Consider the following 12,099-nt stretch of genomic DNA (forward strand, 5'->3'; position numbering starts at 1 on the left):
CAATTTTCATCTTCCCCAAGTACTCTTTCCCCAAACTGAGTGTGCCTGAGAATGTGCCTTCCAGGCAAGGCTCTTGGGGTTCCCCTAGAACACTTCCTCTTTTAGTATTGCTTTCTTCCACTTCAGAAAAGCCCACCTGTCACCCATCATGAATACAGTGCATTGCCCCACAGTGTAAAAACCTCCATAACCCGGTAAGTGGCCTTGTTCTCCACTTTTTTCTTTTGATTCTGCTGATACCGTCCCACTCTCATCAGCCTCCAACCCGCTCTCTCCTTGAGCCCAAGCACCATGCCTGCAATTAAATTGCAGAGTTCTGATGGAGAGATATTTGAAGCTGATGTTGAAATTGCCAAACAATCTGTGACTATCAGGACCATGTTAGAAGATTTGGGAATGGATGCTGAAGGCGATGATGACCCAGTTCCTCTACCAAATGTTAATGCAACAATATTTAAAAAGGTCTTTCAGTGGTGCACCCACCACAAGGATGACCCTCCTCCTCCTCCTGAGGACGATGAGAACAAAGAAAAGCGAACAGATGATATCCCTGTTTGGGACCAAGAATTGCTCAAAGTTGACCAAGGAACACTATTTAAACTTATTCTGGCTGCAAACTATTTAGACATCAAAGGTTTGCTTGATGTTACATACAAGACTGTTGCCAAAATGATCAAGGGGGAAACCCCTGAAGAGCTTCGCAAGACCTTCAATCTCAAAAATGACTTTACTGAAGAAGAGGAAGCCCAGGTACGCAAAGAGAACCAGTGGTGTGAAGAGAGTGAAAAGTTGTGTCTGACACTGTAAGGATTGTTTCAAATACTAGCTGCCCTGCTCTATTTATAATTGTTAATATTAGGCAAACAGAAGACAAATGCAGCAGCAAATCAATTGTATTAGCAGAATTTTGTCCTCATTGCATGTGTAGTTTGGGTACAGATTCCAAACCTATGGCTGAGTTTTTTCCAGTATGATCAAAAGCAGGGGTCCTCAAACTACGGCCCGTGGGCCACATGCAAATACAAATATTGTATTTGTTCCCGTTTTGTTTTTTTACTTCAAAATAAGATATGTGCAGTGTGCATAGGAATTTGTTCATGGTTTTTTTTAAAACTATAGTCTGGCCCTCCAACGGTCTGAGGGACAGTGAACTGGCCCCCTGTTTAAAAAGTTTGAGGACCCCTGATCAAAAGTATCTTTTTTCTTTGCTCTGAATAAAACTGAATTGTGGGTTCTCTATAAAATACAACAACAACAAAAACCTCCATAACCCTAAACAAAAGAGTAATTAGAAATATTAATAACTTACCAAACTATAATGACTAACAAATCTATTGCAGATGAGGAGATATCGAGTTCTCTGTTTTCAACAAAATTGAAGGAGGCCCTAATAGATGAGCACCTGATAATAAAAGATGAAGTAATTGTTGCCATATAAACATAAGGCTTTCAAAGAATGAAATGCCTTACTTCCATCCCCACCAACTTATTTTTATGGGCAAGATTCCTTAGTCCTTATAGCTATAAAAAAATGACAGATAGAAATAGAATTGATGTTGAATCTTGTCTCATTTCAACCATAAATCATATGGATCCTCTGATTCATGAACAAATCAGGAAGAAAGCCCATTCATCCCATAAGAGATACATTTCCAATAAAAATTTATGTTTAATAACTATCAATATTTATATTTTTATGTTTTGATTTCACATGTGCTAATAATAATGGAAATTAGATTTCAATGCAGAAGAAAGCTTTGAACACTTGAAGCCTTCTGGTCACAAGAAAAAATATTTAATTTTAATAGCCACACGTCACGTTCGGTTGCAAAGAAACATGGAATAATCAATAAAAGACCTTTAAATATGATGCATTAGTATAAAATCCTATAGAAAAGTGGAATGGAAATGAAGAGTCAAAGAATAAAAAGAAACAAAGTAAAGCTCTGACCATTAGAGAAAAATTTTTGTATGCACTTTTCAACAGATGGCAGTGTCTATAAAAAACTTTCTTCCATATCTAGATGACATTAGGTACATATGTAAGAGTGAAATAATTGTTTTATTAAAAATATAAATGTTTCCGAACTGCTAAATGTCATATATTTTTCCAACCTAGAAACACTAAAAACTTTAAGAATCAACTTAATATGTGAGAGGGTGCACACTGCATCACAATTCTTTTCGGAGAAATGCAAGGAAAAAAAAAAGTTGACCATCATCACCTAAGAGTATTTTATCCTGATCAGGGATCTCTGAAGGAAGCAGAGGAGAACTGGAGTCCTAGTTAGGGTTTGCTTACATGAAATAGGACTAAAGGAAGGACGAGCTTTTTCCTTAAAATGTCTGACCTATGGTATAAACATTGAAAATATTTTTTTGCACCTTCTTTAATGTCTGGGCAACAGTTCATATTAAATATATGAAAAAAGAACTGATTAACAGATTTCAAAAGCAAAGGGGGGGAAATAGAAGGTAAGATGGCTGGAGAGTGCAGAAGAAACAGTAACAGGAGGCTGCAGCTTCTGAAAAGCCAGGTTGCACTGCAAAAACAGTGAAAAATCTGTCCAAGGGAGAGCAGGGAGCATGGCTGGGGCGGGTGTGGGGGGGGATACAGTGGCCCTGAGAGGCTGGGACAACCCAGGAATTGAGCTCACAGGTTGAGAACCGGCCTATGCAAAGAATCCCCAACAGACACAGAGCAAGTACTAAGAAGAGAAGGACCACACCAACCTGAAGGCCTGGACAAAGCATGACGATGAGGATGGGAGAGAGCCAACACCTGGAATGAGCTGAGACTTGCAGAAGTACCTCAAATTAACAAAAAGGCCCCAGAGAGACAGTGCAACTTCAGCAAGTGGAGGATGGAGGAGGCATGGCTTCCATTCTTAATTACTAGAGAAATGGTCTTCACCCTAAGAAGGGAAGACAAAGGGCATAGGGAGGAAACAGCCCAAGAGGAGCGATGTGGTAGTGAAAAGATGGCTATGCTTTCAGCCTCTAAAAGAACATACTGATGGGGGCTCTGATCTTGGTGTCTTTTCTCCATTGGGGAAACAGAAGGGAATAAGGAGTTAAGGAACAATGAATTTTGAAGGGGAGAAAAGCTCCTGGGAATTATAAACTGTTTAACCTGAGGTTCCTCTCCAGACAAATGAGAGCAATCCTAAAAAAATTTTTGTCAGTGATTATTAGAAGTTTGTTGGAATTGTTTGAGGCTAGGACATGGAAACCTACTTTTTTATTTTAACCTTAGTTACAGTCATGATGATGATAAAACAGACAACACTATGTACAGCTTATCTTTATTTCAGCAATGCTAGAGTTGCCAGTAATTTATAAATCATATAGTCAAAGAAAACAGAAACCACTTAAACCAGTGGAGATTTAAATCAGGAAATCTTTTGATGGAATAGACTGAGAAGCCTACCTAGGAAGCTGCTACCACCAGTGGGCTGGAGGGAAAACAGGAAGGCAGGTTGGTGGAGCATAGGGCCCAGAGTCACATGATAGACATTAGAATCCCAGTGGGCCTGTCCAGTGGTAGCGGGAGCCAGGGAAGAAATGTAGCTGTTGTTGGAGAGACAAGTATAACACAGAGCATGGGGGAGGAATACCCTAACATTTTCCCCTCTCTCACCCTTCAAGCTTCCCATCATGTTCCTATTGGCTGTCAAGAACCTGGAATACACAGCCTGCAGGAATCAGTCTTCCTGCAGTAAAAAGCAGAGGAGAAAAATTGAGGGATGGATCCGAGGACAAACAGGCCCAGGACCCACACAGCACACACCTTGTGCATAAAGTAGTAAAATGTGGGTTGAATAGTAGTAGTTACCTGTATCTATAACAGACAGAACAACTAGTAGTTGTTGAGTCAGGGCCAGCAAAGGGTGATTGATGGTCTTGGGTCAACCTGGAGAGAATCTCCAAGTGCCAAGGGGTCTGTTACAGCCAACCAGGTTAGGCAGTAGTTCATTTATTTAACAAAATTGATCTTATGACCCTAGCCTGTTGGGCCTAAAGTGTGCTCAGCGCATAGGAGGTAATTAGTCACACTAGACTTTGTACTGCTTACATAATATCTGGAATATAGCTCACGTTACATTGGAAAAAAGAAAGTGAATCCAAAAACTGGTATCTAGCACTGGGTTTGATAACTATGTCCTGTGAGAAATGGTTGATAGAAAGAAATCTGTTTATTTACAAATGAAATGACTATATGGAGTTTCATTAGTTGTTTTCAAATACTGGAAAAGTTGCCTTCTCATATGGAAGAGCTAATAATTACTAACACTAATTGAGTATTTATTATGTTTTAGTCACATAACTCATTTAATCATTCTAACTCCTATTAAGGATAAGTATTATTGTACCAGTTTTATAAATGAAAAACCTGAAGGCTCAACAGGTCGTGTAACTAGCCCTTGGCTCAAGCCCAGACAAACCTTTCAGATTCTGAAGCCTATGTTCCAACTACTGTGATTACCATGTGTTGTTCTACTAAACCAGACAAGAACCAATGGTTGAAGTCACCATGAGGCAAAATTTGACTTGGCATAAGGATGCTTTTTTCAATGAAAGTTTAACTTTTTATTGTCTAATGATGGCAATAACTACTTCTATAAGTAAGAGCTTCCATTCATAGATTTACTTAATGAAAAGTTAGTTATCTCGCAAGTTACTAATATTAGAAAAGAAATATTATTAAAAATAAAAAGGGACATTTCATAATGATAAAAAAGTCAACTCAACAGGAAGACATGTGTGTACATCAAACACATAGCTTCAAAATATATAAAACAAAAATTGGCAGGTGTAAAAGGAGACATAAACAAATCCACAATTATATTTGGAGACTGAGTCATCTCTATCATAATTGATGGAACAACAACAAAAAAAAAAAATAGAAGAGTTGAACAACATAGCCATCTGGACTTAATTAACATACATGAAACTTATACCCAACAACTGTAGAATATATTTCCAAGTGCATGCATCAAGGTATTTATCTTCCAAAGATACTAAAGATATTTCCAGAGCAGGAAGTTGGACTAATTGTATTTTAAGACCACTCCCACCTCTGAAATTCTAAAATTTACTCATCTTTTCCTAAGAATAATATCCTCAATCCAGCTTCCTCATTGTGTGTTGCTGGTAGTGATGCCATTTCAGCCACTTCCCAAATACAAGAGGCTGTGGCAACATCTTGAAGTTTTATAAATGTAGACGTGTTCTCCTGTCCCTTCCCCAAACTTTGCTGATTCTTTTAGTTGAGCATCTCTCTCCCATCTCCATATATATAGAGAGATAGATAGATAGATGATAGATAGATAGATAGATAGATAGATAGATAGATAGATAGATATCCAGGTGCAAGCCTTAGCCCAGCTCCTGATTCCTCACCCTCCTAGCTCTGAAATCACCTATCAACTTGGCCATGAAGATCAGCTTCTTATCCCAAGCTACCCTGTGGGAGCAGGCCACACCTTCACCCACAACACACTACTCCTATAAATTCATTTATGCTCCTCCATGCCCCCAAATGCCCCAGAGCTTCAGAAATAACCTACAACATGACTATAAGAGGAATTGTACCAAGGAGGGAAAAGTGTAGATAAGTAACAAAATGAGTATTCAGAATGCATGACTGATTATTTGTATTTGGCTCCAAGACTGGTAAGTCTAACTGGTTCAAGTCCTTCAGTAGGCTGGTTCAGAACCTGATTCTCCTTGTATACTAGTTCTGGGTACTCCCAAGTCCCCCTGGAAAATACCCTTCCTCTATATTGCTCCATCCCTAGACATTTTCAGTTGCATAGAGAATCATCCTCTGATGATGATTCCAATACAAAATTGAGAATACAGTAGCTGTGAAGGGCATGAGTTCAAGTCCTCCCCCATCCATCCCTGATTCCAGCTGTTTCCTTATTTACAAAATAAGAATATGAATTTTACCTACCTCACAAGTCCTTGTGGAGTTTAAATGACATAATGTATATTAAGGGGAAGGAGTCAGGAATTAGAGCCACTCTCCCCTGCTCCTCTCCATGTTCTAAACTAAGTGAGCAATATACACAAGAATTAATATCAAATGGGAAATGACCTCCATTTTTAAACTAATAAGTGGATAAGGACATGATTTTCCCCTCCCCCTATTCTGGGGCTTCTCTGGTAATTTACACAGGAGAACATGACTTAGACTAGAGTCCTTGTGTTTCTTGTTCCTTCAGCTTAACCTAAGACTCCAGGTTTGCAGATCAGACTCTAAGGTCACTCATCACACAAAGCATTCAACCTCTCTAGCTTCAGTTACCTCCAACAAAAATTGGGAATATCAACAACACCATTTTTGTTGTCTTGTAATACTTAAATAACTCAATGTGTGTAAAATAGCATATCTGGGACAAAGAAAATGTTTTTAAAAAGTAAAGGCATTATTACTTAATATTGATAATGATTACTTTTTAAAATTTCATATGGTATTGGGTACAGAGCTCTACGGGAATCAGAAAAGAAAGACTTATTTTTTTTTCTTCTTCTGTCGCCCAGCTTCCTACAAGAAAATAAACACTCGCATCCTTCAAGTTCCAGGGACAGATGAGGTAGAGCTCACCTGCCAGGCTGAAGGGTACCCCCTGGCAGAAGTCTCCTGGCCGAATATCAGTTTTTCTGCCAACACTAGCCACATGGAGACCGCTGACGGCCTCTACCGGGTCACGAGTATCCTGCGCCTAAAGCTGCTCCCTGGCAGAAACTTCACCTGTGAGTTCTGGAACGCTGACGTGAAGGAACTTACTTCCGCCATCATTGACCCTCAAGGTAAGAGCAGCTGCCCTTCCTGACTATCAGTCACATTTCACTTGGAAGGAGTAATTTGAGGAGAGTGTAATAAAGGGACTACTTATGAAGTTATGATCAGGATTTAAAGAAACTACTGAGGATAGTGAAGGACCCTGGGGCTTCAACAGTAGGGGAGCCGTGACCACATTGGAGAGGTGACTGAAACCTGGCGAAGAGAGCTGTAGGGAAAGCGCCATGTGGCAGAGCGGTGCCCTCCGGTAAGAGGACGCTGCCACTCGCAGCAACTGCCAAAGGGTGCAAGTGGTGAATAAACATCCCACCCTCTGACCTCCTTCTGGTGCCTCCCATTATGCTAGATCCAACTGGCAGTCAGAGAACAAGGGAGTCCACTGATCCGGTCCATAAAGATCAACCTCTCAGAGCTCAGAACAGAGTGTTGAAGTGTAGATAATGGGTCCGAAGAGGAAACAGAAAATATCCAGCACAAAAGCTATTCACTCAGCGGGATGAATATCACTTTCCTGGCTTTGCTGCCAGATCAATGGTTTGGGGGTTTTGCAGGAAAACTGGCCACTCACAAAAAATCTTGCAGAGCTCTCACTGGCTATGCCGAACCCCATACTTTTAGAACTTTATACACTAGCAAAATGTCAAATGCTTACCGAAGCCTGACCATTCTTTTATGTGCCAAGTAAGGACATTTATTTGCCAAATAAGAGTAACTAACATCTAGTGTCGCAATCATTTCATAAGAGACAAGTCATTTATCACCAAGTGTGCAAGTCTCCTGGTGGTCCTACAACAAATTACCACAAACTTTGTGGGCTTAGGACAATACAAATTTATTATTTTACACTTCTGGGAGTCAGAAGTCTGAAAAAGGCTTCACTACGCTCAAATCAAATCAAGGAAGAATGCATTTTCTTGTGGGTTTTTTTTTTTTTACCAGCTTTTAATGGCTATCTGCATTCCTTGGCTCATGGACCCTTCCTCCACTTTCAAAGCCAGCAGCTGCATTACTCAGACCTCTGCTTCTGTCATCACATCTTTTTCTTTAACTCTCTTGCCTCCCTTTTCTACCTTTTAGGGACCATTGTGACTACTGGGACTCAATAATTCAGGATACTTGACCCATTTCAAGTTCCTTAATATAATCACATCTATGAAACCCCTTGCAATGTAGGATAACATATTCACAGGTTTCAGGGATTAGAACATGGACATCTTTGAGGGGAGCCATTATTCTACTAGCATACAAATAAAGAATATCATCTCAGAATAAAGGACATTCCCTAGTACTGGTTAATTTGACTATAGAAAATTAACTGTGTTGTCATTATATGTCACTTCTTGTCCTTTGTCTTACAAAACTGAGCCTATGATAAGGGCTATTGGGCATGCAATTATTTAGGTGTTGATCCCAGGGAGTAGAAATGAGAGGTTTAGGAAGAAAGAAGGAAAAGCAAAATAAGGATGCATTATCGAAGTTGATGTGGGCAACAGGAGCTCAAATATGCAAGGACTCCCTGAGCAGCATACAGATGGCCTCCTAAGATGTTTACTTATAGGACTTCAGGTGGAAGGACTAATGCATCTGCTTTCTCCTCCAGTGGTTGACAGTTGTCATCAGGAGTATGAACTCCCTTCCACTGTGAGCTGTATGGTCTGAGTGAGCTCCCCCAGCATCTGTAGCATCAGAGTCATCCCAGGACAGAAGGCAAATATCCACTTGACAGAATCACTGACCATGAAGTGAATCAAAGCCCAACCAGGATTCTACCCAATCTGTGGCTGAACTCAGGCATCAAGTTGAGAGGAAGTGAGGCAGGGCTACAAGTCTAATCTTTGTACTGTTCAAGCCCACTCATGCCCTACATTGAGTCCACTGTCTCTGAGCCTTCAGGCAGGGAACCTGCAAAAGATATGATATGGAAAAATTGGTGGAACAAACTACTGTTCCTGCTCCTGCAATTGATCCCAATTGATATTTATCATCTATCTCATCCACCATACATTCTAGATTTCCCTCACTCAACACTTCACATGCAATAGTTTGTTTGCCTGGGGGACTCAGACTTCGAACCCTTATTTGCCTTACCCTTAGCTGACTCAGATTGCTACAATTGCCTTTTCATTGTTATTAATGGGCATGGAAGTAACCAGAATCAGAATCGGTGGATCCCTGAGTTCTAGACATAGTTTTCCTTGCCTCCATTATGTAATTGCTTTCAAGATCTTCATGGTAATTAAGATAAATTACTCCACCAATATAATAATTCTTTTCTTTCCTGCTGGTCCAATTTCCAAGCTCCCAACTGCCCCCCAATTCCCTACCTACCTACACGTCTCTATGCAATTCCAACACTAATGTTAGCGGTGAAGTGAGGTAAAGAGAGGAGTCATGCTAAGGATATTGATAGAAATAAAGACATTAGAAACATCATTTTTAGGGTCAACTTTGAATGAAAATAGTTAACTAGGCAAGCTGGCTTTTCAATAATCTTTATTTCTGTTTTTATCACAGTTAAGACCACCAGACTTGTCACCTTATGAAAATCGAACTATAACTAATTCATACTACTGCTTTAGAGGCTTAAATACTAACAGTCCCAGGGAACTTTATTTTTCCTCGACTGTCCTTTATGTTTACTGGACTATCCTTTGATATGTGGGATTTTCTGTTTGGTTAAGTGTTGGGTGGAATGTGGTTTTCTAGAACACTTATAAAAGGATCTCCACAGAGAAATACAGGCCTGGCTAAGATGAATTTGGAAACAACTAGAATCTGCCTTTTGCATCAATGTTTTTTCTTCGGGTTAGAGAAGTATAAGGGCAGACTGATCATTTCTCCGGAAGCCTTGAGGCTGTGAGAAGTTAAGAATAAAGTAAGGCGGCCCCTCTCTCTCTGGGGAGCCAACACACCTGACTGAATAGTCAACAGTTGTGGGAGAGACCTGTGGGGCCTGCATCAAAGCCTGGGATATCACTCATGAATGCAACCAACAGGGAGATGGAGAAATCTTTGCAATTAGAAATTCTCAACCTAGCTTTACTCATCCTCCCCAGCTTTAAAGTCATCCTACTATCCCCTGACATGATCCTCTGCTCCAGTCAGCTCCCCTTCCTCACCATGTACTCTCTGAACTTGCTTGACCCTCTCCCACCACCATGACCTCTTTGCTCAGGCATTTTATTCCACATAAAAATCATTATTCACCAGCTCCAAGCCCACTCTCTCTCTAGGGCAGCTCAGGTAACTCCAGGATACAAGCAGTCTCCCCTCATCTTGCCTCCTGAGACCAATTGTGCCACTTCTTTGTTTGCCTGTGACTGTACTTATCTTTTCTCTTCCATTACTATTTTATTTTCCATGTATTTTAATTATTCACATGAGTCTTCTTTATACCCAGATAAAGCAAAAACAGAGTACTCTGTTCATAGTAAGTGCTCAATCAAGGTCAGACTAATGGGTTAAAGGCTTAGTCTTAGATGATCTCAGACCCATCATCCCAGCCTCCAGACTGTGTGGACAGTCAGGTCAGAGCAGTCAAATGATACGCTGGCTTGTGGTACAAATACCTAACCACAGTCACACATCCTCCCACGGGTTCCTAGCTTCTATTTCTCAAAGGCATTTTAAGTTGTCTTATGACTATCCTCTTTCTACTCATTCTCATAAATTCAGCTGCTCAGTGCTGATTTCTGTGACCCACCACAGGTTTTTCCAGAAGTCGATGAATCAAAGACAGCAATGAAATTCTGGGGGTGGGTGGTGCTCCCATGACTCTAGAATGGATGACCGAGCATCCTAACTTTCCATCAGAAATTAAGGAGCAGTAAGACGATTTTCCTTTCAAAACAGAGTTTAATCTGCTCAGTCGGTTGTTGCATTTTCATTAGGAGGTATCTAGTGAGACTGGAGCCCAGATTCTTATAGGGCTGGCAGAGAAGCCCTTCTAGGAGGCCTGGCAGTGACTCTGGCATTAGTCAAGCATGCGGGCTCTGAAGTCAGATGGGCTTGAGTTTCAAATCCTCTCTGCTACCTATGGCTTTGAGAACTTGAGCCACCCTAGAAGTGTCCCTTGTCCTCCTTTGTTGAATGAGGATAAATAATGGTAGCCACCTTACAAGGCTATTGGGACTGTTCAATGAAATATAATAGTAAAGTCCCTAGCACTCAGAAAAGATGGAAACAGGAAAAAGAATGGCATCTTTAGCAAGAGGCATGGCTAAAACAAACTGCTGTCCCATACAGCATCACATCATTGTTAAGTAGCATGTAAATATTAGAAAACAGTTTAGAATAATATATATAGACGAAGAGACCTGAAAATATAGTGATTCAAACAAGACAAAAGTATATTTCTCCCTCATGTAATATTCAGAATTAGAAGGTGGTTCAGAGCAGGTAAGTAGCTATATTCCATAGTCATTCTGTGGTCCAGGTTCTTTCCATCTTTTTCTGCCATTCTCCAGGGTGTTATTCCTATTGAATTGTCAAGGCTGGGTCACTGCCATATCCATGTTTTAGCCTTCAGAAAGGAAAAAGAGGCATAGTTAGTGTTTTAAAGCCAAAACTGAGAAGACCCATTCTCTTGGCTTGAAGTTAACTTACATGTCTGGCCACACCTATTTATAGGGGAGGCTTAGAAATGTAGTCTCTGAGAAACCATGTGTCCAGCTAACACCTAGCTGACACTAGGGAAGAAAAGCAGAATGGATTTAAGGAAGAAGGGGCAGTCTGCCACAAGGTAACTGCTGACAAGGAAGATTGGGGTAGGTGGACTAAGTAGATGGTCAATTCAGCCCAACAAATCCTTACTGACATCATTCATGTAGCAGTGCTTGGCTTTATAGGGGATTCAGCGGTGACTTAGATAAAGTCTTTGCACTTCAAATACTTACAATCTAAGCAGACTGATGTTCCTTTGGATGTTCAACGTTAGAAAGTCTTCGGGGATGAGTAAGCTTTTGTATGTGGAAAGGACTATAAGGGAACTGGACAGGACAAGGGTCTGCATAAAGGCCCTAAGGTAGGCACTTTTCCTGTTGTGGGAACAGTGAGGGTCCCAGGACTCCCTGACTCGTGGTACAACATGCGGCAAGTGCTTAAATAGCACTTCCTAGGGGTGAAGGAGACGACTGTAATCAATGTGGGTTATCTATTGAGGTTTGGTAACTAGACTTACTGTGGTGATAATTTCACAGTATATACAAATATTGAATCATTATGTTGTACACCTCAAACAAATGTAATGTTGTATGTCCATTATACCTCAATAAAAATATTTTTTTGAA

The 12,099-nt window shown here is 40.5% G+C and overlaps 1 protein-coding gene and 1 pseudogene across 4 annotated transcripts in view; both read left to right on the plus strand.

Moving 5' to 3' along the window:
• The window catches only part of PDCD1LG2 (programmed cell death 1 ligand 2), a 132,235-nt gene that overhangs the window by 20,843 nt on the left and 99,293 nt on the right, over positions 1-12,099 (plus strand). For all 4 annotated transcript variants that reach the window (XM_014460400.2, XM_023758421.1, XM_023758422.1 and 1 more), the window contains exon 4: positions 6,550-6,819. In XM_014460400.2, the coding sequence (XP_014315886.1) occupies positions 6,550-6,819 (270 nt within the window). The remainder of the gene's footprint in view (positions 1-6,549; positions 6,820-12,099) is intronic.
• LOC102424102 lies at positions 274-954 on the plus strand (annotated as a pseudogene).

Source organism: Myotis lucifugus, unplaced genomic scaffold (genome assembly GCF_000147115.1).
Source record: "Myotis lucifugus unplaced genomic scaffold, Myoluc2.0 scaffold_130, whole genome shotgun sequence".
Lineage (NCBI taxonomy): Eukaryota > Metazoa > Chordata > Mammalia > Chiroptera > Vespertilionidae > Myotis > Myotis lucifugus.